The sequence below is a fragment of the Antedon bifida genome, chromosome 7, assembly GCF_963402885.1.
Source record: "Antedon bifida chromosome 7, ecAntBifi1.1, whole genome shotgun sequence".
Taxonomy (NCBI): Eukaryota; Metazoa; Echinodermata; class Crinoidea; order Comatulida; family Antedonidae; genus Antedon; species Antedon bifida.
The window spans coordinates 2,990,303-3,017,215 of record NC_136232.1 but is presented as its reverse complement, the minus strand read 5'-3'; the positions used below and the strand labels follow the sequence as shown (position 1 = coordinate 3,017,215).

Below are 26,913 nucleotides of genomic sequence, written 5' to 3'. Positions count from 1 at the left end.
GTTCATAAAAATGTTTCAGAATCAACAAGATAGAGAAGAAAGAGTCATTTTCACATGTTGAGCTTTTGTTTATTTTTATTTTGTCACATAATTAATAAAAATTTACAGATGTTGGAATTGATGCTACCATGAATTCTACTGCTGTGTTGGTCGACCACGCCCATATCCTCCTTTCTGTAATAAAAAAAAGCAAACACATCCAAGATATTGTCGACAGGGTTGTAGAGTGAGAAAACAATTATAAATTAACCTCCCTTGGCACACTGTTGGCGAAGAACCAAGGCATAGTTTTCCAATTTAGATTACATCTCAGAATGTTTAAATAGGGAGGAGTGACGAGACACACACCAGGGTCTTAAAATTGTAAAATTTAATTTGCATGTTTCAAAATGTAGAAGGGGCTGGGGTTACTTATTGTAATTTTACTATACCGCAATAAATAAAAACATTTACGTACAAATTCAAATGCAGGAGAGGCTCCAGCACCGGCTTCACCCTTCTTGTCTGGTCCGCCACCAGCTGTAAAAAAGGTTACATTAGTTATTTATTAATTAATACATTGTACTTCATATTTCTAAATGTCCACTATTTCTTGGAAAAAAAAATGTCTGGAAAGTCATATTCATGTATTCCAAGAAACAGTAAGTACAGTAGAACCTTTGTTTTACGTACCCTGATTTTATGTTCAATAGATTATACGTACACATAAAATGATCGATGAAATCATCATTTTTAGTAATTTAATTTTCTTATATTGAGGGCGCAATTTAACAACAACAAACCACAAAGCCATGGCAGAGACAAGCCACATAATAATGTGCATTGCTCCCTACAGCGGTGACTGTTTTTATTGATAGAAAATACAAGAAGATTGATTTTTTTATGTATAACATATCGCACAGCGTGCATATACTTTTTTAGTGGGCTGGCCTCACATCTAGCTAGGCCTAGCTTGGCCTCGCATTTAGCTAGGCCTAGCTAGATGTGAGCCCTAGCTAGACCTTGTCTTTCGGTCCTGTACAGTACATAAAATGAAGGGTCTATTGTATATTGAAATGCTACTCTATTTAGAATCACTCACCTGGTCCTCTTCGGTAACTATCTCTCTGGCCTGCTTCAGCTGAACTTGGGCCACGGTTGTCAAAACCTATAATTAACAATAACAAAAAGTAAAACACAGGTTATATTATGTAAGTAATAAGAAATCACAGACTGCAGAGAACAAAATTGCACATTTTCAAGACGCATACTGTATAGTTGATCCTCCCATCAAACCATAGACAAAATAATCACAATGAGCGTATTTTGCGATTGGCAGCATTGTCTGTTGCTGAGGCCCTCTATAGAAAATTGTGAATCAACTGTTACTATTTTAAATCAGATTAAACCGATGCATGTTTCAACCATTCCATCCATTTCCCTTTTGGTTATAACTATTCTGTGCATTCTTTTATTTTTTTTTATCTTTATAAATTTGTTTTATTTTAATTTATTTTTAATTGTTGCATGTTTTTGTCTTGTCATATTGTAATTTTGTGAGGGTCTCTAATGCTTCAGCTGGATGGACCACCCTTATAAAATATTGTTGAAATCATTTGTCATCTAAAGCATTACAGTATAACATATCAGAAATTGACATACTTTTTGGTCGTGGTCTTGACTGCTCTGGTCTTGCCTGTCGTTTAAGGGTTGATGGCACAATTTCTGGTGGAAGGTGCAAGAAGTCTCTCAAGTACTGGATACCTTCATTTGACAGATACCAATAGTAATGTCTCCAAGCAAACTGTTCTTTTACATAACCACGTGACTTCAAAGACTACAATAAATTTACATTTAAGTTAACAATTCAAATATACCAAGATTTAAAATACAGTAGAACTCTATTAAGCAGACACATTTCAGACACACAACAAAGTGTAGGGATATCATCCCCCTCCCCCTCCCCCCTTTAAAAAAAAAAAAGGTGTTCTGCTATAGTGACAAAACATTAGCACAAAAACATTGCTCGCTATTTATAAAATATGTTTCAGGTAACAAAAACAGAAAGCCAACCGATAAACCAACCAGCTCTTTTTATTTTTTTAAACATTGACACACATTAGTGTTAAATATTTAATAAATAGAACAAAATAATAATAGATTTTTCTGTATTATTAGAAAAAAGTGAGCATGTACAATCTTCTTTGCAGTAGATCAACATACTTACACCCAAGGCTTTGATAACTTGAAGGTTAGGAACATCTAGTTCTGGGTGTTTTGCCAGAGTGTAGTCTTTCTTGGCTACCATCACACCTTCTTTGAACAAGTGTTCATAAATGGCAACACGGTTTTTCTTTGGCATCAACATCCTAAAACAAAAAAACGAAAGGTTAAAAGAAAGGATGTCAATCAATTGTGCGAGTTTCAGTAAATTTATTTTCTGAATTACAATTTTACTAGACCCATGTAGTCTATGCCTATGTAGTATTTACTAGGCTATATTAGAAAATTGTAGGGCTAGCTATGCCTACCTACCCCTATTCTAGCTAGCTAGGCCTAGGCTAGTATAGTAACAGAAGTATAACTTTACAAGCCTGATTCTAGTTAGTTATAATATTACTACAGTACTAGGCTGATTAAAACAGAAGACTAGCCTAATTAGGACATATGGGCCAAATCTACTAGAATATCCTTTTTAAGGTCTAGTAGGCCTCCATGTAAGGTAGGCCTAACCTAGGATAGCCCGTGTCTAGCACGCCATACTCAATGGAAATCCCCGGCAGCAACAGTCGCACTTGACTTGGGAAAACTACTAGGCCTAAGCCTACTCTAGGCTTATCAGTACGATAACAAAATCACATATGAATCAACGGACAAGATAGGTTTGTTTTAAACAGAATATTTCAACTACCAGCCTAGGCCAGGCCTATCTAGGCTTCTTTTTAGTCAGTCGGCTGAACGTACGTACGTACACAACGCACATTCGGCCTCCAACAAAAAAATAATTGCGAACAATCTACCACCGAAAAAATGTTTTTAGACAAAATATTATGTGATTATTTTAAATCTAAAACGTAACACAACACATAATAACATGAAAGAAACAATTCATTCGACAAAAGTGGTGCTAAAAACACGGATGTTGATTGATTTTATTGTAAGGATATTTCTACCTGAATTCACGAATGTGTGTCCACCATTAAAAAGAGGCAGATAAAAAAATAGAGGGCGCTACATCAAAATTCTCTCAAAGTCTCTCATCACAACACAGTAGACACATCAACATTATAAAGTTTTAAATACAGTACAAAATATTTAGTTAGAAATAGTTTTCCAGATTTTATTTAATTATCGTACTAACAAAAAATGCGTATTTGTTTTAAATTAAAACAACCAGAAGCGCGACATAATTGTAGGCAATACTGTAATTTGTTTTCCTCTTAATTTTTGGTTAAAAATTAGGCCTACAGCTGTGCCAATTGTCAAGTCCACCAAAGTAGATTAACTGGATGACTCTCGAGTTGTTTTTTTAATGCAATGGGCTTCTTGAAAATGTATGTATGATTTCCAGATATTTCAAAAGCAATACGACATACTGTAATTCATATTTATTAAGTGATAACGACATACTACACGCACAGCAATTGTATTAGACTACTGTACATTGCACACTCTGTGACTACAAAAAAAGTTACCTTATACAATCCAAATCCTAAAAAATATCATAAAATGTCATTGAAATCTGTTTGGGAAGGAACCAACAAACTGAAGTATGGTGAATCAATGCAATAGGTATTAAGCATTAGTATAGTACTGGCAAAGTACTACTGTAATATTCTTGTTGGTTTTCTTGATCTAGATCATACTTGAATGGTTCCTGCCATCTTCACACAATACCCAAAATATATTTCAATGTATAACTGCCTTCTTTAGAAGCAAGAACAGTAACGATTCGTATACAAAATAAAACTTTCCAATTCTGCTGCATTCAAAATATTGCCTAATTCATATTATATTTATTCACCTGTATGTAAATGTAAAACCTTTTAGTACTACTGTATCTGCACTACTTTAATTGCATATCTACCCTTTCTTTAGATCCAAATGGGAAAAGCTCTATTGGTACCAAGAGCAGTTTATTACTGTTTAAACCTTTTATTGCAGAAGGCCTACTTAATTTATTCTTGTCAGTTAACAGTTCCTCTGTGTCCATTTTGCATAAACCTTTGCATTTATCTCTATATAAAATTTAGTAAAGTACTGTTAAAATTATACTACAATTGCAGTGATCATTACCATGATTTATTTATTCTAATGAATATTCATCAATCAGATGGTGATAAATATTCATCACCTTAATGAATATGTATATAATATCAATTACTGTGGATTCACTACAGCCATTTAATTTTTTTTAGTAAGTACTAATTGTTCTACAAACGAAGTGTTATTACATCAAAATGAAGACATCAAACAGACATCTTAAGTTCTGTCTACTCTATCAAACTAGTTGACAACAAAAGTGTGATGTGCCCAAATATGGTAGCGATACGCTCAAATATGGTAGTGATATGACACCATAATGTCCATATATGGACACAATACATTTTTTGTCACATAAAGTTTGATAGTGTAGGCAGAGCTTTATATAATAAATACTAGTTCACATGAAGGAATCACTAGTAGGCCTAGGCCTACTTAAGCCTCAGCCTGGTCAAAGTTGTCAATTCATGGATCTTGAGGTTGTCTTGGTGTATCTATTGTACTCATTTCAATCTCTGGACTGGAAAAGAATGGACTGGGCTGCAGACGACGTCCCTGCTTGTAAGAAAACAAACCATGTTAATCATTTTACACAAATGACAGACTATAGGTATTCTAAGATGGTGCTTGCAAACTGATATCTACAGTACCTGGTTATTTCTCAATGGCGTTGGTGTATGAAACATCTTGAAAGCATGTTGCACTTTTGCTGAGCTACAAAGAAAGCAATTATGAAATATTACAATCAGTGGCATAATTAACGCAGAGGTCTGAGGCCCTTGGCTTAGGAACCCCAAGTGGCCCTCCAACGCTGGAGGCCTCAGGTATTTTTAGCCTTTTTCGACATATTTTAATGCATGTTTTTTCTCTGGACACTGCTCAGGGGCCCCCATAAGAGATCCTGGGTTTAGCCAGTGAGCGCTCATAGCCGTTACGCCACTGATTACAATCTACTTTGGGAATAACCTGTACATATCCACAATAATTATGAGACATTTAGTCAAGTAGTTTATTTTTTTTGTAATGGTTTTTATTCTACTTTTTTTCAAATCAACCCAAACCTCTTGGGAGACCAGTACTTTGTATTGAAAGAGCTTTTAATAAAGAAAAAATATTAGTTGTATTGTATTGTTCTCACTAAGATCTTCATTAGTGTGGAGGATGGGACCAAGAGATGGTAAACACCTCTAAAACTGTCCAATCCCAAATGCATAATGAGCCATTTATAAGCAAGTTGGGCTAGTGTAGTAGCAGAAATCAAGGTTACATTTTTTATGGGATGTCCCGGTTTGCTCTCCAGAAGTCTCTCTATTTTTTACCTGCTTATCAGCTTTCTGTTGGAGGGCGTGTTAAATGGATTCTTCCAGTTTTCTAGGGTCTTCTTCTCCAGCCTAGATCTATAGTCTGTACTGCTGATTCTTGGACTACGACGTACGCCATCAAATTGGAAGCCTTTGGGACATCTTCTTGTTGACTTTGGACTTAAGGTTACATCCCTACTGAAGTAGTATTCAAGAAAAATAAAATATAAATAATAAATATTGAATCTAATAAGAATCGAGTATAATAAGAAGGTTTACTAAACTGTGTATGTCTTGAGTTACTTACTCTTACTGTTTTTGCTGGAAATTTGGCATAACAGGAGTTTTAAACAAGAGAAAGTTCAGCATGTGATATGCCTCTAATACCCTTTTCACACCTGTATAGTATTGTTACAACTTGTAACAAGTTGTAACCAGGTTTGATCATACACGAAACGTGAGAAATCTCGGGAGAAAACATAGATGTGCACTATTAAATCACTATGATTAGTCAGTTTAATACCAGGGCAACGTGCGCAGTCGGGTTTTCTCGTAACAAAGACCCCCCTGTGAAATCTCGAATTTCTAGAAAACTGTTTTCACTATGCAAGATGTTGGTTTGTTTTTGCAGGTGTGAAAAGGGTATAATGCTGCATTTCATTCTACAACTGTCTAATAATCTCACCTACCCTGTATGTAAAGCTTTGGAATTTCCGATGTTGTTTTTTGCTGTATTACGTCCTCTATACCTGGTGTCATATGGAGCCTAAGTATATACAGAAGTATCAGTATAGGAATAAGTAATAACATAAAATAGCTTTGTATTCAAAGTAAAAGTGAGGTTTACACCAGAAGTTCACATAATGAATTGTAACTGACTTGACATTACGGGGGATAAAAGTTATTGAAATACTTGCCTTGGATGTTATATCTTTGCTCTGAAACGCCAAAGGATGTTTCGTCTCGTCATTCTCTTTCGGTGGTGGCGAGATCGAGACGGAACTTAAACGTCTCTCGGTGGATGCAACTTCGTCCTGTTCTTTTTGGTTAGTCTGTCGTCTGGTGACCACATGTCCAGGGTACTTGCGATGGCGCTCTTTTCTCTTTTTAGTTGCTACTACTTGTGATTTATTGCCCAATGATGGTCCTTGCTGTCTTTGACTGGCAGGGGTAAAGATGTTGACAATTCTCTTGAACAAAGAACCTAACAGGCATAATACACAGTAGTATAATACAATAGTATATTAAGATCAGTATCAGTGCAACCTATAATCGTCCAATACCAAGCCAAGGTCTGAATTTATGGAAAGTCAGTTTTCAAAATTGTAGGAAAGAATTTTGGAGAATTGTGAATTAAAATTATTATTTTTTTTTTTTGTGGAGAAAATAAAATACTTTAAATTACAAAAGCAACAGTTACCAGAATCCCATTGTCTTCCATATATCTTATATATCTTTATAATTTTATAATAATTTTAATAAGCTTGTTTTTTTTTTTAAATATTGACTACTCTTTGAAGTTACTGTAAATACATTTATATATTCTATATTGGAGAAAAATATTTATATAGAAAACATGTAGATATACACTTTGACAGGCAATGAAGTATACCAAAAATAACACTAACCTTCTGTTGCATTTGTCTTGTGCCTCTTTGATTTTTGCTCATATTCATCTGCCATCAGGGCTCTCTTGCGACCTGTATCAGACACACACACTGACATATAATATTCCACATTTGATGTCAACGCAAGCGTCAAAGTGCCAAGTGTTAAGGGTTAGTAATGGTGATACAATTTGTGCTCTTTGCAAGTGCCCATCATGCAAGTTGTTAGTAATTTATTAAGAAGAAATAAAACTGTCTGTTTTTTGAAAAATGGTTTGATAAATTATGAAACGAGCCATGCCAGTGGATATCGCATGATGCATTATGGGAATGATATGAATGTATGGGTATGATGCGAGGACATGTTAATGGTAATTATGGTCTTAAATAGTGCATGATGCATTATGGGTATAGTATTTTGCATGACTTTGACTAATCTGAAGCCCCGTCTACACTACCAAACTAGTTTGACAAAAAAGTGTGATGTGCCCAAATATGGTAGTGATATGCCCAAATATGGTAGTGATATGACATCATCATGTCCATAATGGGCACATCACATTTTTTGTCATATAAAGTTTGATAGTGTAGACAGAGATTAAGAAGAGGGGAGTCAGAAGGTACAAACTGAATGAGCAAGGGTATATACTTTACCTGTAAGGTCCTTATCAATTATGAAAATGATATGTGAGAGAACAATGAACAAATAAATCTTTTTATTGTACTTGTATGTATGCACGCAGTATTTAATTTCCTTTATTTTATAATCTTAAAACATTTTATACTTGTCATGAAAAATAAAATGCAAACGATAAAAGATTTTAGCATTTCCATTTACAATTATTCCCCCACCCTCAGTTTGAAATAGAGTTTGAGTTGCAATGATGTTTGGGGTGACTTTTTCAATCTTAGATTTTTTATATATTTCTTATCTATGAAACTACTGGTGGTTGTGGGAATTTATTCTCTACTTGCCCACAAGTTTGTGGGAACTGATGCTACTGTACATTAACTTCTACTTGCCCACAAGTTGTGGGAACTGATGCTACATTAATCTACTTGCCCACAAGTTGTGGGAACTGATGCTAGTTGTGGGAACTGATGCTACATTAATCTACTTGCCCACAAGTTGTGGGAACTAATGCTACATTAATCTACTTGCCCACAAGTTGTGGGAACTGATGCTAACCTCTATAGCATCGTATTCTAGTATTAATTGTACTAATTATTTAATATATATTTTGTTTACAATGTAAGTTATAGTAATATATGTTTAGTCTTAATATACAGTAGTATAGTTATAGCAATAAAAATAAGATATATGATACCATAAAAATAAACTAACTTTAAATGTTAAGTGAATGATAATAAATAGCTTATTTAGATAAATATAATTAAATTTCTATAAATATATATAATACAAGTACATTTTAATTGTGTTAAATATTTCCAACTACAAACTGAATTTGATTCATGATATTCTACTTTCTAAAAAATATATATGTTTTTTTATTCAATTTTCTAATATTCTAGGAAATAAGAACTTTGTAAAATGTACTCTAGGGTCTACTTTAGTTAATAAAGAAAATTCCCAGTTCCAGACACCTCTGAATATTAGTAACCAAATGACATGCTTTAAACTGGTTTTACACTATGATAATCAATTGGAATATTTAAGCAGTCTAAACCAGTTATCATACCAGTAAACCAGTTACTACAATAACCAAATTACAGTAAAACCAGTTAATTTCAAATGGTTTTAATTAGAAATTTATAACTGGTTTTTAGACTGGAATTTTCTCCTGCAGGTATAAAGATTTATTTGCTGAGCATACAGTAATGGCACCATTAGAAAAAAAGGAAAAAGAACCATTAGTTATGGCACAGATTTTAAATTTGAAAAAAAAACACACAAAAGTAATTTTAATTTCCCCATAGTAATTAAATCTGCCTGAACACCACTGACAAATAAATAAGTGATATGGATTATTGATCACAAAGGAAATAACATGGTTTTGTAGTACTGTGATTATAAATACTAGATTAATGGTAAACATGTATATTTCAGTAAATTTGTCAGAGAACATTTACAACAGAGAAGAAGTGTTGCTGTGAGTTATTGTATGCAACAGTTTCCAGCGACAGCATTGGAGGAGAGAGCCGCCAGATCGCCATGAAAAAAGTTAGGCTCCAGGGCCAGTTGTTGCAATCTGCCTCCTCTTCGCCATCGTTTTAAGGCCTTCACGCACATAGAGGCTACATCGAGGCAATGGAAAGAAAGACACATTTCACTAAGTGTCCAACTTAGTATTACATATCCAATTTAACTTATGTCAGTCTATTCTACTGCAGTAGCTGAATTTGTTTGTATTTTTATAATGTATGATACTGGACGAGGCATTCATGCCATATTGTTGTTTATAGTCATGACCATAAACTACACATTGGACTAATACTAAAACAAGTACTGCAATAGAATTATTTTGACAAGGAAGCTTTCCTCCACCAATTCAATAAATCTATAATCCTAAAAAACATCCAATTTCTTTCAAGAAAAAACGCAGTACAAGAAGGTGATAAAAATTTAAATACTAAGGCAACATTCACAAGATGTCTGTGTCCCTAAAGTACATTCTTAAATGCGTTCTTAATCATAGCAAAAAGGAGGAAAATTTAAAAGAAAGGGTAAAAAGAGCAAAGAAAGCAAACAATCAAAACATCTACTGGTACTTGAGAGTATAACATTGTGGCATAGAGCAAAAATAATGCATAAAAAATGAGAAATATTTAAAACTTAAGAGAGCCAGTCACTAAAAATCAAACATTAGGTGGCAAGGGTCAAAATTTCGAATTGTCTCATATTTTGCACATTGGTAGACCTTGATGTAAGTAAACCTGATGTGTAGTTTGTTTGGTAAAATATCGCTTAGTTTTCGAGAAAATCGAAAAATAACGATTTTCGGCCAATTTTGTTAATTTTTGGTGTATAATTTACATTAAGTTTAACAGCCTCTGGAAGCCAAATGTAGCAACCTAGCGTTTTAATATTTTACACTTACGTTAACTAGCATCTTGACAATAATTTAGTAAAGTTTCAAAAAATTTGATGAAATTTTAAGATTTTTACTAATTAATTACTAATTAGCATATATAAAACTCTTAAAAAGTAGGTTAAAAACAAACGCGTTTTTTTTCATGTGCGACGAATTTTTTTAAAATAAAAAAATCATCAATATAAAGTTTAGATACTAATATTTATGAATCAAGTAAAAACAAATTGGGGAAACTATTTTGCGCTCCGCGCCAGAGCCACAAAGTTGTAAGAAATTCAAAGATTTTATCTGTCGGCAAGATCAATCAGATGTACCTATTGTTATCTATTTAGCAATCTAAGTCGCTTTGAGCTAAACTTTTATTACGCGAAACAAAATTGAAAGATAAACTGAAAGTTCCTGGAATAATTTTGAATTAAGTTGCAATTTAAACACAAACTAAAAATACGTTTCTGGTAAAATTTCAATTACTAATCAATATACAAAATTAAGCAATTATCTAAAAATCACTCGCTTATTCTTTGTCAAACCACATTATTATAAATTATTCCATCCTCTCATAGTTTATAGGATAAAACTGAAAAACACATTTGTTTTAACTTGTTATCGTTTTCCTGTTTGTCGAACCTGGTCGAACATACTCAGCGAGAATGTTTCAAAACATTAACCACAGTAGACAAAACACTTTACTGCATATATTCGATAGACAACGATATCTTCATTGGCGTTGACAACGGAACTGATTTGTTATCCATTTTAGTTTATGTCTTACAATGTAAAGACGTGTTGAAAATAATTTTTATATATACTTATTGTCTGATGGCTTTAAGTTCAAACAAGATGGAGATTTCATGTTCTTTTAAATCGGTTGTTGGCGGAGCTTGTGGATTCGATAGAAAAGACCGCAAACAGAGCACTGAAGTCCTACCTTTACAAGCATGCCAGAAGGAAATCGCTGCACACAGACACATGTTTAGGTTTACGGGCATTGATAGTGAGGTAGAGCTAATTCTTAGTCGAGCAGCCATGTTTACCTTGCCCGCTGATATACATAGTTGGACTGTTTGTCCCTTGCATCGATCGGAACTTGGCTTAGGTTGGTCTCGAGGAAATAACAACAGATGTAGAGTGCCGCCTGATCTCTCTAATCACATCCAAAGCAAAGGAAAGGGACCCAAGTGCGATAGGGGTATTAGCAAAGAAGATTCGCAACTAATATTAAAGAAAACAGGAACTTTCCTGCAAGTTGGTTCAGGTAAATATAATTTAATTTTTATATTTTTATATATTTAATGTAATTTAAACTGTTAAACAAAACCCTGTAAGTAAATGTTTTTACGCTTTTTATCAGGTATCTGTTCAACTTGCCGTAAGATGCTGAAGTCATTGTTACCTGTAACCTCGAACACTGAAACAAATAACCCTAGTCTCGTCGATCAGATGAGCGCACTAACAACTGTAAGTTAAAAAATACCGTACAGTATGACATTTATGAATACGCATTTATTGGCGGAAATAATGTGTTTCATGTTACTTTGTTCATTTTTTTTCGTATGTTGGTGGTAGGAGGAATATTTTCTGCATTCCCTGCCATTGTCATCATCATTTTATATATATCACGAATCAGTGCGTCAATAATTGAATCAAAGTCAGTAGTAATTTTTTACCAATATTATTCTTATTTTCAGGAAAGTAATAAGGATGAGTTTTACATGCCATTAGCCACTCCAACTTGTCAAACACCGGCGTGTGATGTTATGGATACTCAAATGAGCCTATATCAATTTTGCGATCCAACTTTTGCTTCAGCTACCTCAGAAGATGAATCAATTCAATCTACACCAAGAGAAAAATTAAATGCATTTCTCAATTCAAGGGACGTGAGTCCAATTAGATATCCTTTATCTGCACCGCTGGAGCAAGTTTCAGACCGTACTAAACGTTTCCACATGCGCAAGGCTCGTCAAGTTGTCTCTATGTGCCTGGAAGAAATCGCACCTGGTCAGTCGACTACTCTACTTGAAGGCTTATCAAGTGATAAAACCACAGAAGCTGACGAAAGAACCGATTCTTCTCTATTAGATGCTCTATCAGAATGCTATCTTCATACTAACCACTGGAGTACAAGACGTCAGATTTTATCGATCATGGTTGATAAGGTTACCTTCAAGGAACTGCAGAAATGGATACCTAACTTGACTAGATACCGTTTTAACGTGGCCAAACACCATTTATTGTTACATGGTAGAGGTTCTGTAATTCAACCTCTAAAGAACACTAGAGTATGCGTACAGCCAGGGAAAATTGACCACTTTGTTACCTTTATAACAAGTTCTCAAGTTATACAAGACTTGCCATTTGGAGAAAAAACTCTAAAACTTTCTACAGACAGAGTTATAAAAATCCCAAATGTTGTGCGTAATCTTATCCCAGAACAATGTATTCTTCAATACGAGAGTTACTGTCAAGAGAAGAATTTTCAACCTATGAGCCGCAGTACATTGCGTAGAGTTCTCAGTGTTTGTTCTGCTTCTGTACGCAAATCCTTACAGGGCCTTGATTATATCTCTGCCAATGGTGGAAAATCCTTCGATGACCTGGAGAACATCGTTGATAAGCTGGGAGATTGCTATGAAATGGGTTTGACTTGGGCCAAACAAACAAACCAAAAACTTAAAGATGCCAAGCGCTACCTAAAAGGTGACTATAAGGTAATAACAATCTTGTTTAAATATCTTGATAACTGCTACAGTATAAATAGAAAAACAATATAATAAAAAAGGCAAAGTAGCGCGTTGTATGTTGCTCAGTAAAGCATGTAAGAAACATTCAAAACTAATTACATTTTTTATACAAGTCCTTTTATATATTATTGCAGATTCACATTTCTAACCATTCTGAAGTTGCCGATCATTGTAGGGCGTATGCTCTTAGTTCTTGCGAAGACAAATATTACCAGACTGTCTGTGATCATGACCACAATGCAAGATGTGACAGATGTCGTATATTTCCAGAAGCTTTGTCTGAAATTCTTGAAGCTTTAAACGAAGTGCGCTGCTCTTCTGAAGAAAAAGATGACATGGAGTACGTAATTACACGGTCAGTCCAAGACATCGAGACGTGGAAGGCGCATATCTTAAGATCCATTAACCAAGACGCTGCACGACATGATATTTTAGGAGATTTGAATCCTGGTTGTGCCCTAATTGTTTTAGACTGGGCGATGAAGTTTGTACCACGTAAATACCGCGAAAGCCAAAGAGACTGGTTTGGAAAGCGTGGACTTCCGTGGCACATAACGGTCTTGACGAAAAAGAATAAAGATAGAGAGGTACAGATGCTTACGTTTGTGCATATTTTTAAATCTTGCAGTCAGGATAGTACTACTGTTGTGGCAATCATCGACGATGTGTTGAGGCAGCTGCCATCTATTGCACCCGATATACACTCTGTGTATCTGCGTCAAGATAATGCAGGATGCTACCACTCTGCCCTAACATTACTCTCGTTACCAAAGATAGCGAAAGAAACGAAGATCAAAATCCGACGTATTGATTTTTCGGACCCTCAAGGGGGGAAGGGCGCATGTGACCGCAAGGCAGCCCATATCAAAAATCACATGAATAAATATCTTAATTCAGGAAAAGATATTGAAAATCCAGAGCAGATGAAGGCAGCAATTGAGTCCTTTGGAGGCATTCCTGGAGTGAAAGTCATAGTTTGTGCTTTACCTACTGGTACTATTTGTGCAGCAGGGAAATGGAAAGGCGTGAGTCACATCAACAACATAGAGTATGGAAGCAGGTCCATGAAGGTCTGGATAGCGTATGGTATTGGTGCAGGACAAAATCTACTTTTGAGTAAATTCTGTGTGCCCTCGAAACTACCCAATTTAATTCATAATAAGGATACAACGTCTGATCAAAATCAAGTATCATTTATTACAGTAAAAGCAAGAATACAAGCCAAGACATCTCATGAAGAACAAGCTGATATAAATGACGACGAACAAATAGAAAGTGAAGAAAGTCCTGGCACCCCCAGCAAACTGTTCTTTTGTCGCGAACAAGGTTGCATTAGGTCATATCAGAGATACTCTTCCCTAGAGAAACACTTAGATTATGAAAATCACAAGAACGCACTAGAACATGAAACACTATATGACAGGGCAATGAAATTATACGCAACACAACTAGAAGAGGGTACTTCTAAAAATCCAGAACCAACAAGAACCAACGATTTGCCACGGTTTGACATTGGCCCCGACCTGCAAATGGGCTGGGCGTTAAAGTCCTCTGCAAAAAAAACCCGATTTTCTGTTCCACAGAAAACCTACCTTATTGATGTTTTTGACGTTGGAGAGCAGACAGGACAGAAAGCTGATCCATGTGATGTCTCACGAGAGATGAGATCGGCCAGGCACAGCGATGGTTCACATCTATTTAGCAAGAGTGAATTTTTAACAGCACAGCAGATTGCAAGTTTTTTCTCACGCTTAGCTAAAAAAAGGAGGACAGATGCAGCCGTTCATGATGATGATGATGACGAAGATGATGATTACGATAGTAATGAAGATGGTGACGAAGTCCAAGAAAATGGAGACGATTCAAAAACGGAAAAAGAAAGAGAAATTCAAATTTTGTCGCAAACCGTACTGGACACAATAGGCTTGCAGCATCCAATAATGTTTGAAAGGCATAATATTTGTGAACTGAAAGCTCAAGAAAAACTCTCCAGATTCTCTTTGCCAATGTTGCAAGAAATGTGTGCTTCTCTTGAACTTGATACCACAGATATAACCATAAAGCGCAAGAAGCCATACATTGATTTGCTGGGAAAGCTGGTTTCCACGTGCAGTTGCTCGATTGATTAAGGTAGCAACGAAGGTAAAACTGTGTCTGTGAGAATTCTTTAAAATAACAATTTAATATGTGGGACGATTCTGTTGTCTAAATTGTTAGTATTTTAAGTCGCGTTCTGTAAATTTTTAATAAAGCGAAGGGGTGAAACAATGGTAAAACAATAATTTATTGTTTAGGCCACGAATTATTAGGAAATTTCGCACGAGCACATGAACGTTAACGGTTGTCACCATTCTACTCATTTGCATAACAACAGAGTTCAGCGAACATTTGCGTTAACGTACTTGCTCGTTTTGATTTCGCGCTTCGACGGGAAGTGTAGAACGCAACACATGTGTAGCGCACGCAACATACGCCACAAGTATTAAAACAAATCACGGAATACCTTGGGTTTAGAGACTAAGCCTAGCCAGGCATGTTTAATCATGTTTTGGTTAACGTTTTTCATTGACGCTATTTTTCAGAAATAAGGTTCTCGACGCACGTAACTAAAGTTTTTCGTAATGCTTGCGCACGCACAGATCAAGTTGTTTACAAAGTGGGCGGAGCTTGGAAAATAGCGTTAACGTGCTCGTGCGAAAACTCCCTATATGAGAAGATAAGAAAATTATGTTGTAAAGCCTGTTTTCCACTAGGCGAAATTATTCGCGCAAATCAAACATTTTCGCGTATACGCGCACGCCCAATGGAACACGTTGTTGATAAAAATAAACTGCGCATGCAAAAAATGTTCAATTCGCGAGAATAAATTCACCTTGTGGAAAACATAACAGGCTTGATGAAGCTAAGCGAGTTATAATGTTGAGCTCAGATAGTAATTGCTTAATTTCATCATGGGTTAGTCGTTTAAATTTTACTAGAAATTTATTTTTAGTTTGTGTTTATAATATTAAAACGTAAATCCAAATTATTCAGGACCTTTCAGTTTACCTTTAAAGTTTGTTTCTCATAGTAAAATTTACCTTAAATATGTAAATAGAGAACAATAGGTACATCCGATTGATCTTGCCGACAGATAAAATCTTTGAATTTCTTACAAATTTGTGGCTCTGGCGCGGAGCGCAAATAAGTTTCCCCAAATTTTTTTTACTTGATTCATAAATATTAGTATCTAAACTTTAGATTGATGATTTTTTTATTAAAAAAAAATTCGTCGCACATGAAAAAAAACGCGTTTGTTTTTACCCTACTTTATAAGAGTTTTATATATGCTAATTAGTAATTAATTAGTAAAAATCTTAGAATTTCATCAAATTTTTTGAAACTTTACTTAATTATTGTCAAGATGCTAGTTAACATAAGTGTAAAATATTTAAACGCTAGGTAGCTACGTTTGGCTTCCAGAGGCTGTTAAACTTAATGTAAATTATACACCAAAAATTAACAAAATTGGCCGAAAATCGTTATTTTTCGATTTTCTCGAAAACTAAGCGATATTTTACCAAACAAACTACACATCAGGTTTACTTACATCAAGGTCTACCAATGTGCAAAATATGAGCCAATTCGAAATTTTTACCCTTGCCACTAAATTACGAATATGTCTGATTTTTGGTGACAAGCACTCTTAAATTGATTTGAGTTCAGAAATGAACTAACTAAACAATATTTTATAATATTCAGTAAAAATAAAACAGAATTATCTACTATGTATTTGAGAACATTATTTTTTTTTTTAAATGTTGTGTAATTTGTTTTCCCTGTGTATTAAATGGGCTATAGTTAACCTTGATTGGTAAGATACATACTGTACATTACACTCAATGGACATCACCCTTCATATTGTGACTTTGTCATCATCATCATTTGTCACACATGATTATCATTATGTTTTCTATTTATAGCCATATAGAACTGAATATATTTTCTTTGGGGTGTAGTTGATCCATCCAGACGAAGCTGATCATTATGTGTATGTTTTTCATTTTAACTTTTCTCTAAGTCTTTAAATCCATATAACATAAGTAACGATATCAAATTATTATGGAAAAACCTAAATCGTTATTAACTGTAATGTTGGAAAACACTTTTTAATTGTAGTAAATTTCATAAACACACACAAAAGCATTGCAAAACCATGCTGATTAAAAACAAGCACAACAAAATGCACATTTTGCTCATGAATTAAAAAAAATGAATGAATATAGTGTAGTATTGAAAATGCAAATCAAAAAGTGCAAAAACATTGTCAATATAAACAATTAAATATAGTACATGATCAACGAGGTACAAGGCTTGGACAGGATAGTTATATGACCGGTGCGATCCATAGTAAAATACAAATATGCAAACGTAGCTGTGGTTACTATAATAGTGTAGTGCACATTAAGCAATGTTGGCAATAATTGCGGCTTTATCAGAAATATCCTTGCCTTAAGCTCGGTCTACACTATCAAACTAATTTGACAAAAAAAGTGTGTGCCTAAATATGGTAGTGATATGCCCAAATATGGTAATGATATGACATCATTATGTCTATATATGGGCACATCACATATTTTTGTCACATAAAGTTTGATAGTGTAGACAAGGCTTTAGGATCCTGAAGATTTTGTGCACTTTCAAACCTGTATGTAATTTAGGTCAATATAGTTTCTACTGGTTTTGCAACCACCATTAATCCCTTTTGAACTAGTGTACCCCTTACCTTGTTTCGCTTTCTCAATCTCCTCATCAACAATAGCTTGTATGCTGTCAATCTCCCACCGATGAACCGTCGTCTCCCAGAGAACTGGTAATAAGCTGTCTGACTTGGCACTGTAAAAAAGACAACCATTCATATGAATTCTACGATTAAATTTGATTCATGACTCCTTTCTATGGTTTTAAGTTTACTAGAGCAAGTTTCCAGCAACAACTTTCTTTAAACTCGGTCATAGACTTGAGCCACATCCATGACAAGCCATTTACAGTCTTCTAAAGGAATACTTTTACTACAATGATAACGAACATAATTAGATAAATTATTTATCATCATTGTTTATCGTGCTTAGTGTAAACAGGCCTTAAGTCATCTAGAAGAAAAAAGCACAGCAACATGCGGAAAAGTAGTTGATACCAGACTTAATTTTAAAGCATTACACAATATGTATAGGTACTCACTAAGCCACTGGCACATGTAGTAGGGAAGGCAAGATCAGTGACATATCTGTCGTGGACATAATTTTGTCTTCAACGATTTCCAACAATGCGAGGCCAACTCGAAAAATCACTGTAACTCCTAAACACAAGTATGAGTTATCTGAATAAATATGAATGTTCGTTTACTACAGAATTATTCCACACAGACACCCCTCATACGGAATATGGAACAGTTCTGATGTAATGTATGTATAATGCCATACTACTGTACCTATAAAATCCACTACCTATGAAATGTCTTTATTCTTTACCTGTTGAGTGACTGGAAATGTGAAATGCTTAGAGGTGACCATTATAGTATAATGGTCTATGTTGGTTTTATCAAGGCAGTCAACAGCAGCAAACTGAGCTCTCCTTGCCAAAATAGGAACTCGTAACAATCCTTTGATCTTATGTCTGGTTGCGACAAATACCAACTTACATTCTTCACGGCATGCAGTGTCTGCTATTGGGTTTAGAATGATCGTTTCGCAGCAACAGATAAACCCTTTGATCTCTGGAGCTCAGTATCCTGTTGTTAGATTTCCTTGGTTTTATACAGGTACAAAATAAACACTGGTACAAAATAGACAAGTGAAGAATAGATGTGATAGAGATACAGAGACATACGTGAAAAACAGTAAGAATTACTGTACCTTGCATTATAAGATGATCCCATATTGATAGCACTGTGTCCCAACATGGTAATGATGTATACAGACACATAAACCATGGAGTGATAAACATTAATGGATGAACACCAACTTTCTCCTATGAAAATAACAAGACAATCCAGTACATTTTAATTAATGAGTACTCTCTGTAGATACAGTAGCTAATGGTTTGAAAACTAGGATTATAGAATACATAATATATATAGTACAGTACCAAAAACATATCCGCGTAAATGCAACATAACATGATGGCGCAATGCAATGAACATGATGACATCAAATAAAATGAAATGCATGAAAAAGAATTGTCTTAACAATAATATATTCAAATTTTGTAGGAAATTGAGCACCTATAAAGGTAGGTACGGTCTATGATGAAAGAGGTGAAAATCCAATATTAAAATTCAGATTGCCAGCCATATGTCACAAAATCTGATGGGTAAAAATTGTACATGAATTTATATTCACAATTAACTTTTCATTTTGAGATCTGAGCAATAGATTCAAAATAGGCAAAATTGCGGATGGGCAAGCACAAGAAAAAAATCCATGACAATAGTGTCGATCACTATATAGTGCAGCATGAACCTGTATTGCGTGAGTTGATAATGACTCGGGTCACATGCACTGCATAACAAGTAAGTTGATAATGATTCAGGTCAGGTTATATTAAGTTTAATGCAGTGAAACTATGTTGGACATTATGCATACTAATGCTTAGTTGATGACGTCATCATCGAAACATACAAATCATTATACTATCCCTTTATAATATAATACATTATGGTAAATGTATATGGACAGATTATTTAGAATAAAAATGCACCCACTGTTAACTAACATAACAATTTAACAAACAGCCTAAGAGGGAATCATAGGCCAAAAGCACAACACAGAAGTGGGAACTTCTTGGTAAAATATAATCTATAAAACATATCATACAATAAAAGTTTTTCTACTGTGGATTTGTGTAGGCTACATCTAAGAGAAAATCAATTTAGCTATCAATTACTAAGTAAATGATTTGTAACAAAGAGCAGGTGAAGTAATTATTCACATTGTAAGCAACTAGTAATTGCTTTCAACGCATTTTTATCTGTTTGTCGCTTTGTCCAAGGAAGTCCACAAATTAAGCCTATTGTACAGGAAATATCAACGCCCACGAAGGATAATTTTGTTTACGTAACAGGTAATTCACTTTTGTTAAATTTAAAATATTTAAGTGCAACGCAAGTGCGTGGAACAAACACAATTCAGATGATCCTTCATGTTGTGATTGGTCAAATTAATTGCATTGCACTTTCGTCCTTTACGTTGTGTAGTAATATATATATATATTGTGTAGTTGAGACAGTATTTTTAATATATATATATAAATCCAAAGGCAAAATACTGAAAAAATGACAATGCTGTGCGTGCGTATCAGTGGCTGGATCTCAATGAAGAGATACAAAATAAGCGAAAAGCTAAATTTATCAAAAACGATAAAGTTAAACAGCCAGAAAAGTTAACAGAGCTTTCGGGCAACACTAGCCCTTCATCAGTGCAAGTAATATATATATATATATTCAGGTTGAAATTATCAGACCGTTAGGATAGAGTGCTCAATACCAATATATATATATATATATATATATATATATATATAAACACAAGAGGCAAAGAACATTAATTCTAAACCGCCCGGTGATATACTGAAATTTAATTAATTAATTTGAAACGATAAAGATGAGGAAATCTGTGAGAATGAGAAAAAGTCGCCCCAACCGAGACTTGGGGCGACTCGGTTGGGGCGACTTTTTCTCATTCTCACAGATTTCCTCATCTTTATCGTTTCAAATTATATATATATATATATATATATATGTTTGGTGTAGATTAGAATAGACACATTTATTTATGGAGGAAAACAGGGATATTCAGCTTTAATGTTTAGTACTTGTTGCATTATGCAAAAATCAATATGGTATGCTTCCTAAAATGCACTAGGATTTTCAATCAATCTGTTTAAATAGTAGTATAATGATAATCAATAGAAATCAATAGATCAAACAATGCATTGACAAGGATGAAATTATAATGAAATTAACTTGTTTTGAATTAATATATTTTAGTCTCTCAACAAACTAATGTGATTATTTCACAAACTCTACTTTCTACTAAGACATTTTTATATGAAACATTGTGTGATCGAGTGAGTCATATATATTTAAAAAATAGATAGATAAAATTGATATTTGACATTAAAAAATGGATAAAATAACATTTTCTTTGACTACTACTACATTATTTTAGACCTTATTTCAAAATTGTCAATTTGAATAAATAGCACAAACAAAAATGTATTTAATGAGTTTGATTAGCTTACCAGATGCCTATACAGTAATGGCTTTCTTTGCTTAAGTAGACATTTAAAAACCTCTGCATGACGCTGTATTCTGCAACATTAAACATAACGTATGGTAACATATGAAAAAGTAAAACACAGAATAATTTAAATACTGTTTATGTATTATTTAAATATGGAGACAATATTTTTAATATATTTATGTAGGTTAGATACATTTATTTATTGAGGAAAACAGGTATATTAAGTGAAGAGTAGATTTAAATATTAAAATATGCAGTAGAACCCTATTATTATACAGACATCTTCTGTACCAACGCAGTTTTTAAAATTTTTTTGGTTGGCCTCTGAATAGTGGTTGACCATGGTGTTAAACATTTATTGTCTTTTGTTGATATCATGGGGAAAGTGTCTCTTAATAGGGATGTCCCCTGAATAATAGGTGTCGGAAAGGAGGAGGAGGAAAGTTCTACTGTGTGTTTAAAGAATGCATACAATTTTGAATATTTTTTTTATCAATCAAAATCAATATATTCCATAAAACTAAGGATATGTACACAAATTTCATCAAAAGGTTATGGAAAATGGAACTCAACATAAGCAATGCGAAAGGATCCAAATTTCTCTATGGTACAGTACACTCCTCCTATACTAGTGAATGTCTGTATTGTTGCACAAGACAATTATGCTACACCTGTACAATTATTGTCTATGTTAGAAGCTAGGCAATTCAAAGTATCTGTACCTGCCCATGGACGAGTTAAAGTAGCCCGACAGATACTTGGCCTTTTCAAATAACACAACCATTACCCAGAATGCATCAACCTCATCTAGATTCATTAAGAGCATTCCGACTATATAAGACATACCTACAATTTAAAAAATATAAATATTTATTTGATAATATAATAGCTAAGTCTCAATTTGTTTTTAAGAATTGTTGGCCATTAACCTTTAGTTTATACTGTACATTTAGAAATCACATTTTTATCGTCCATAATGTTGGTTATTATAATGTTATGGACTCAGATATACTGTAAATGAATGATAACACATATTTGACCGTTTATTTCTAATCCTCCCTCAAAACACAGTACATCACATGCGCTTCATATTGTTCCCTCTCTTGACCTCTCTCTTATTTATACTATCCCTCTATCTGTCGTTAAGTCCATGCAATATATTGGAGAAAATAATTATATTGCAAAGTGTTATTCTTACCCTGGCAGTAGCCAACAGCTGGGTTGTATCTGGCATAAACAGCAAGAACACGAAATAATGCTGCCCGCCCCTCAACCCCCTCTACCCCATTGCCACGAAATCTACGATGAAGTGGGAACGTACGATCTAAAGTCAAGGTAAAAGATATACAATCCTAAATTAAAAATGGAGTGGATTGGAATAAGGGTCTTGATGGTGTTTTTACACTTTAAGGCCGATTTACAGACGGGCGGTAACGGTAATAAAAAATATAGAATCTATTATTCCTTAATATGACCATTTACACACATCGCGGATCGGACCGGTTTTTTACGCTTAGGATAGATACAGATTCTTCGTGGGACAAGCTACGCGGTTTTCCGCTTACCGTTCGTCTGTGTAAATTGGCCTTTATACCCAATACAGTAAAATGATCTCATTGCTTTTATTTTTGGTTTTTGCTAGTTTCTAAATGTTTAGCCTTTTGAGAGAATATTGTAATTAGTTTAGATTTATTCTGTGTGAATAATAATTAAATTAGTGTACACTGCACAACATGTTTTTTACGTTCGGCCTTGAGTAAAAGTACTTATAATCCAAGAATTACTGTACTGTTAACAATAGCATATTAATTATCAGTACTGTATGTGATTGTGAATCATTATTTATTCAATTTACTGTCCTGTATATTTTTTAATATATTACTACAATACAGTAGGGTATTAATCATTCATTTTATGTATAATTCTAATAATGAATAATGCATAATAAAAACAACAAGATGTTGTCCATAACACAAAATAATTCAAGGCTACATACCGACGTCTACAGAGATTTGACGGATAACCGTGACCGGAATATGCGACTTTTCATAAAACTCCACGTTGTAGTCGTCTAAACTGTCGGACGCTAATTTACTTGAGCAATATTCGCTGATATTTAAGTCCACTAACTGCTGCCGCAGTAACTGAACGTTTAACTGAAAAACAAGTGGAGTAATGATCAATAAGATTTGTATTCTTCTGTCTGTGGTGTTTATTGAACTTAATATTTACATAAAAACAGCACTTGCTCAATAAAGTTTTGAGGGTACAGTAACTTGAAATATGTTACTGTTTACTTAAAAATCATTTGACAAGTGTATTACTTGCTTTGTAGTTAGTCAGCTTGCACAATACAATTTGTATTAGTATTTATATATTTATAAGAACTATCGCCCTGAAATGCAAACATCTATTATATACTGGCAAACAGACAATGTATATTGGTTTTCAGAAAAATCGATAAATACCGTACAGTAGAACCCATCCTTTGGGACACCCCTGTTCAGGGGACACAATCAACCTCTATTTAGGGGACACCACAATTGTGGGGACAATTTGTTGAGCCCGAAGGTGTCCCCTTAATAGGGGTTCTAATGGTGCAAAAATGCTTATTAAAATCCCAAGTTAACTGTATCCTACATCAATATGGGCCAAAAAAACAGCCGATTGGTACTGTATCTGTATCATAGGAATATTTCACATGTTTATCTTACTAGTAGTAACCTAACCCTTAACCTAACCTTATGATACAGGCACCACATGTGATATTATAAATGAGATACTGCAACTACTATTAAATATTCCTTTGATACTTCGGAAATTAGTATGTTGAGATATAGCACCGGGAATCGGGTGCATTTTCACAAGGTCTTTCTGTCTGAGCACTTAATATAATTAATATTTGATGTCACAAGATGGAGCAATTATCTTTAGACTTACTATTATCCTATTGATAACAGTCGCACACTTTTTACGGAAGAAACACATTTCCTTTCATAGAGCTAAACCAATACAAAAGACAAATCATATACTGTACAGTATTCAAATTGTAAAGGTCAAACTATTGACTCCTTTTTATTAAACAAATTAACTGTAAATACCAAATAATTGAATTTGCTTGAAGCCTGTAGCTTATTTATTCCCAAAACAGCTTTCCATAGCTTCCCTCTCAAATGGTGCGGAATTCCTCTACGGATGTGCGATTGCAATTTACCTAGGCATTTGTTATCAATATCACCTGAAATCTGATCAAGGAACTTAGATAGTGCTTGTTGTTGAGATTCTGACAGGGTGCTGTAAATTGAAATAAAATTCATTAACTGTGTATAGTTATGATAACTTATACTATAGGCATAATGATTTCAATTGATAATTATTAAGTTAAAAGTTATGTCTGTTTGCCTGACTCCACCCTGTTTTTTCAATGACTTTTTGCGATATGTCGTCTATATAAGAATCAATCTATGAATTGTTCAAACAAACACAAACAATTTATTTAATTAATAAAAACATAAATTTTTGTTTATGTTGATTGACCTACTGTTTCAAAGAATTAGTTTATTCTGTGTATTAAAATTATTACTCATCTAAGCATCATTTTAGCCTGTATAATATTAATTTGTTTTTTTAATTTATAGTCAATAAGTTTCAACAGACAAAACAACATTTAGAGCAAAGTTACCAAATAACTATAGTTTCTTCACTTTAGTCATTCCATCGGAATATTAAACAAAAATTGATACATTTTATTGGGTTATTTATATTTTCTAATGCAATACTTGTTTGGCACAAAACAGGTTTATTTGATAAATAATATCATAAATGAGGCTAGCCTTTACACAAATTAATGGTCTTTGAATAGAAGTGCAATAATTAAGAGGGAAAAGGCATTTTGACATACTATACTGCAGTTTATTTTTTTTTAATGAACAATTATTTCTGTTAAAGATTTGTTTTCACATATTTTTTTTTAAATGCCATTTTTAATGTCACATGATGATAGTTATTCACTTTGACCAGAACCTGGATCGAAAAAAAAAAAATTAGTTACCTGAAAAAATGTAATTTAAATCAAAAAATACTTTTTTTGGTTTGGTTTCTTTTGTCTTCTTATAAGTGTAATCATTTCTTTTTTTTTACAGAAAGTGAACTTTATTAAAACTGCAAAATGGCCTATTTAAAGTCTGATTTTATTAATCTTAATTTTTCATGTTTTGGGGGACAATTCATCTTTAACCTTCCGACACATCCTTATTTAAAATTAGCAAAATGTTTTTCATCACCTTTTAGTATACTCATGTTGTCGTTCAATTGTGTCATTTTTGGCATCCACACAAGCAAAGCCATACTCATCATAGATCATACCGTCATCTTTATCACATTCCGGTTTTTCATCGGTTTCTAATTCCAGATTTTCATCGGTCTCGCATTCCAGATGCTCATACGTTTCACTATCTGGGGTGTCTCTGTGTGTTTTTAATTCCCGATTTTCATCGGTTTCATATTCCAGGTGTTTGTCGGCTTCGCATTCTGGAAGTTCGTCGGTTTCGCATTTTAAAAGTTTAATGGGTTGCTCCTCTGATTCTGAAGACATTGAAATAGTTTCACATTCTAAATTCACATTGTCATTGAATTCTGCCAGTTTGAATTTTTCATGGGTTTCGGAATTTACTTGGATGGTTTCACATGATTCCATCATGTTTTCGTCTTTGTCACAATCATCTTCACATTCAGTATGCATTCTGTTTTCATCGGCTTTGTTCAGTTCAACAAATGTTTCAGATGAATTTTTTCTTTCGGGATACGATTCTGTGGTTTCAAATTCTGGAGGTTGTATGCCAGATGTATTGCAGCTGCTTTTGAGTTGTACATTTGCTATGTTGGACTCTACAATTACGTCATTAAGTTGTACCAAAGGTTCGCAGTTTTCGCCTTCCGGTTCAAGTACTAAAGTATCACTAGTATTTGGTTGAGTTTCACAGTTTGGTTTGTATGTTTTTGGTTGTTTTAGTGTTTCATTTCTTTTGCATTCTTTACTTGTAAAGTCTGTTAGTTCACTCTTATTTTCTTGTTCATCCATTTTGGTTGTAGTAGGACAGCAGTACTGGATAAAATATTTGGTTTTGTTAAACTAAACTTCCCATTTTCCTTTACAATGTGAGTGATGTTACATCATTACAAAGAAACATTCATAGATAGACACTCATCTATCCTGTCCTTTTGCATGAACCACTCCACTTCACTGCTGAAATGAAAGATAGAATAAAGTACAAACTAATATGCCTAACAATGCACCCTACTAGTCTAGCTAGACCGGTGAGTGTATGGATGCAACTTCCCGGTATAGTCGTTGCGAGCCTCTTTCCTGCAACACACTGTCGACCTCCCTGGTGGCCGGTGTGGTGGTAGCCTAGAGCCTACTACTTAAATTGAGTGGTACTAATACTACGAGTGTTTTTTAACATAGTCTATCTATAACCTAGACAGAAAGACAATTATATTTGTTTTAGACTTGATAATATAATTTAATAACATACTGTAGGCCTACCTGCTAAACTCCTTTTTTTCAAATACCAAACTGAGCCAATCCCTGTTGCCATTTACATGCTTGATTGAACACGAAAACTTCCTGTGAAATTTAAAAGCGGGCGCCATCACAAGCAAAAAAGAGGGCGCTATATTGA

At 34.0% G+C, this 26,913-nt stretch overlaps 2 protein-coding genes across 4 annotated transcripts; both read right to left on the bottom strand.

Moving 5' to 3' along the window:
• Window positions 1-57: 57 nt before the first annotated feature.
• LOC144849153 (small ribosomal subunit protein eS10-like) lies at window positions 58-3,254 on the bottom strand. Its single transcript, XM_078706176.1, has 6 exons — window positions 3,153-3,254; window positions 2,207-2,348; window positions 1,642-1,816; window positions 1,082-1,147; window positions 458-519; window positions 58-174 (listed from the first exon to the last, which is right to left on the bottom strand). The coding sequence occupies exons 2-6, from the start codon at window positions 2,345-2,347 to the stop codon at window positions 136-138; spliced, it is 483 nt and encodes a 160-aa protein (XP_078562302.1). The 5' UTR covers window position 2,348; window positions 3,153-3,254; the 3' UTR covers window positions 58-135.
• Window positions 3,255-3,572: 318 nt separating this feature from the next.
• LOC144849152 (uncharacterized) lies at window positions 3,573-26,840 on the bottom strand. 3 transcript variants are annotated; one of them, XM_078706172.1, is made up of 16 exons: window positions 26,778-26,840; window positions 25,513-26,474; window positions 24,331-24,523; window positions 23,226-23,385; window positions 22,428-22,553; window positions 21,952-22,075; window positions 21,228-21,297; window positions 18,842-18,956; window positions 18,168-18,285; window positions 17,713-17,822; window positions 7,172-7,243; window positions 6,461-6,747; window positions 6,233-6,309; window positions 5,562-5,741; window positions 4,893-4,956; window positions 3,573-4,797 (listed from the first exon to the last, which is right to left on the bottom strand). In XM_078706172.1, exons 2-16 carry the CDS (start codon window positions 26,307-26,309, stop codon window positions 4,708-4,710), a joined length of 2,583 nt encoding a protein of 860 aa, XP_078562298.1. In that variant the 5' UTR covers window positions 26,310-26,474; window positions 26,778-26,840; the 3' UTR covers window positions 3,573-4,707. The 3 variants fall into 3 exon arrangements, with proteins under 3 accessions (XP_078562298.1, XP_078562300.1, XP_078562299.1); XM_078706174.1 differs by having other exon boundaries at window positions 5,562-5,738; XM_078706173.1 differs by having other exon boundaries at window positions 25,513-26,471; window positions 26,778-26,814.
• Window positions 26,841-26,913: the final 73 nt, after the last annotated feature.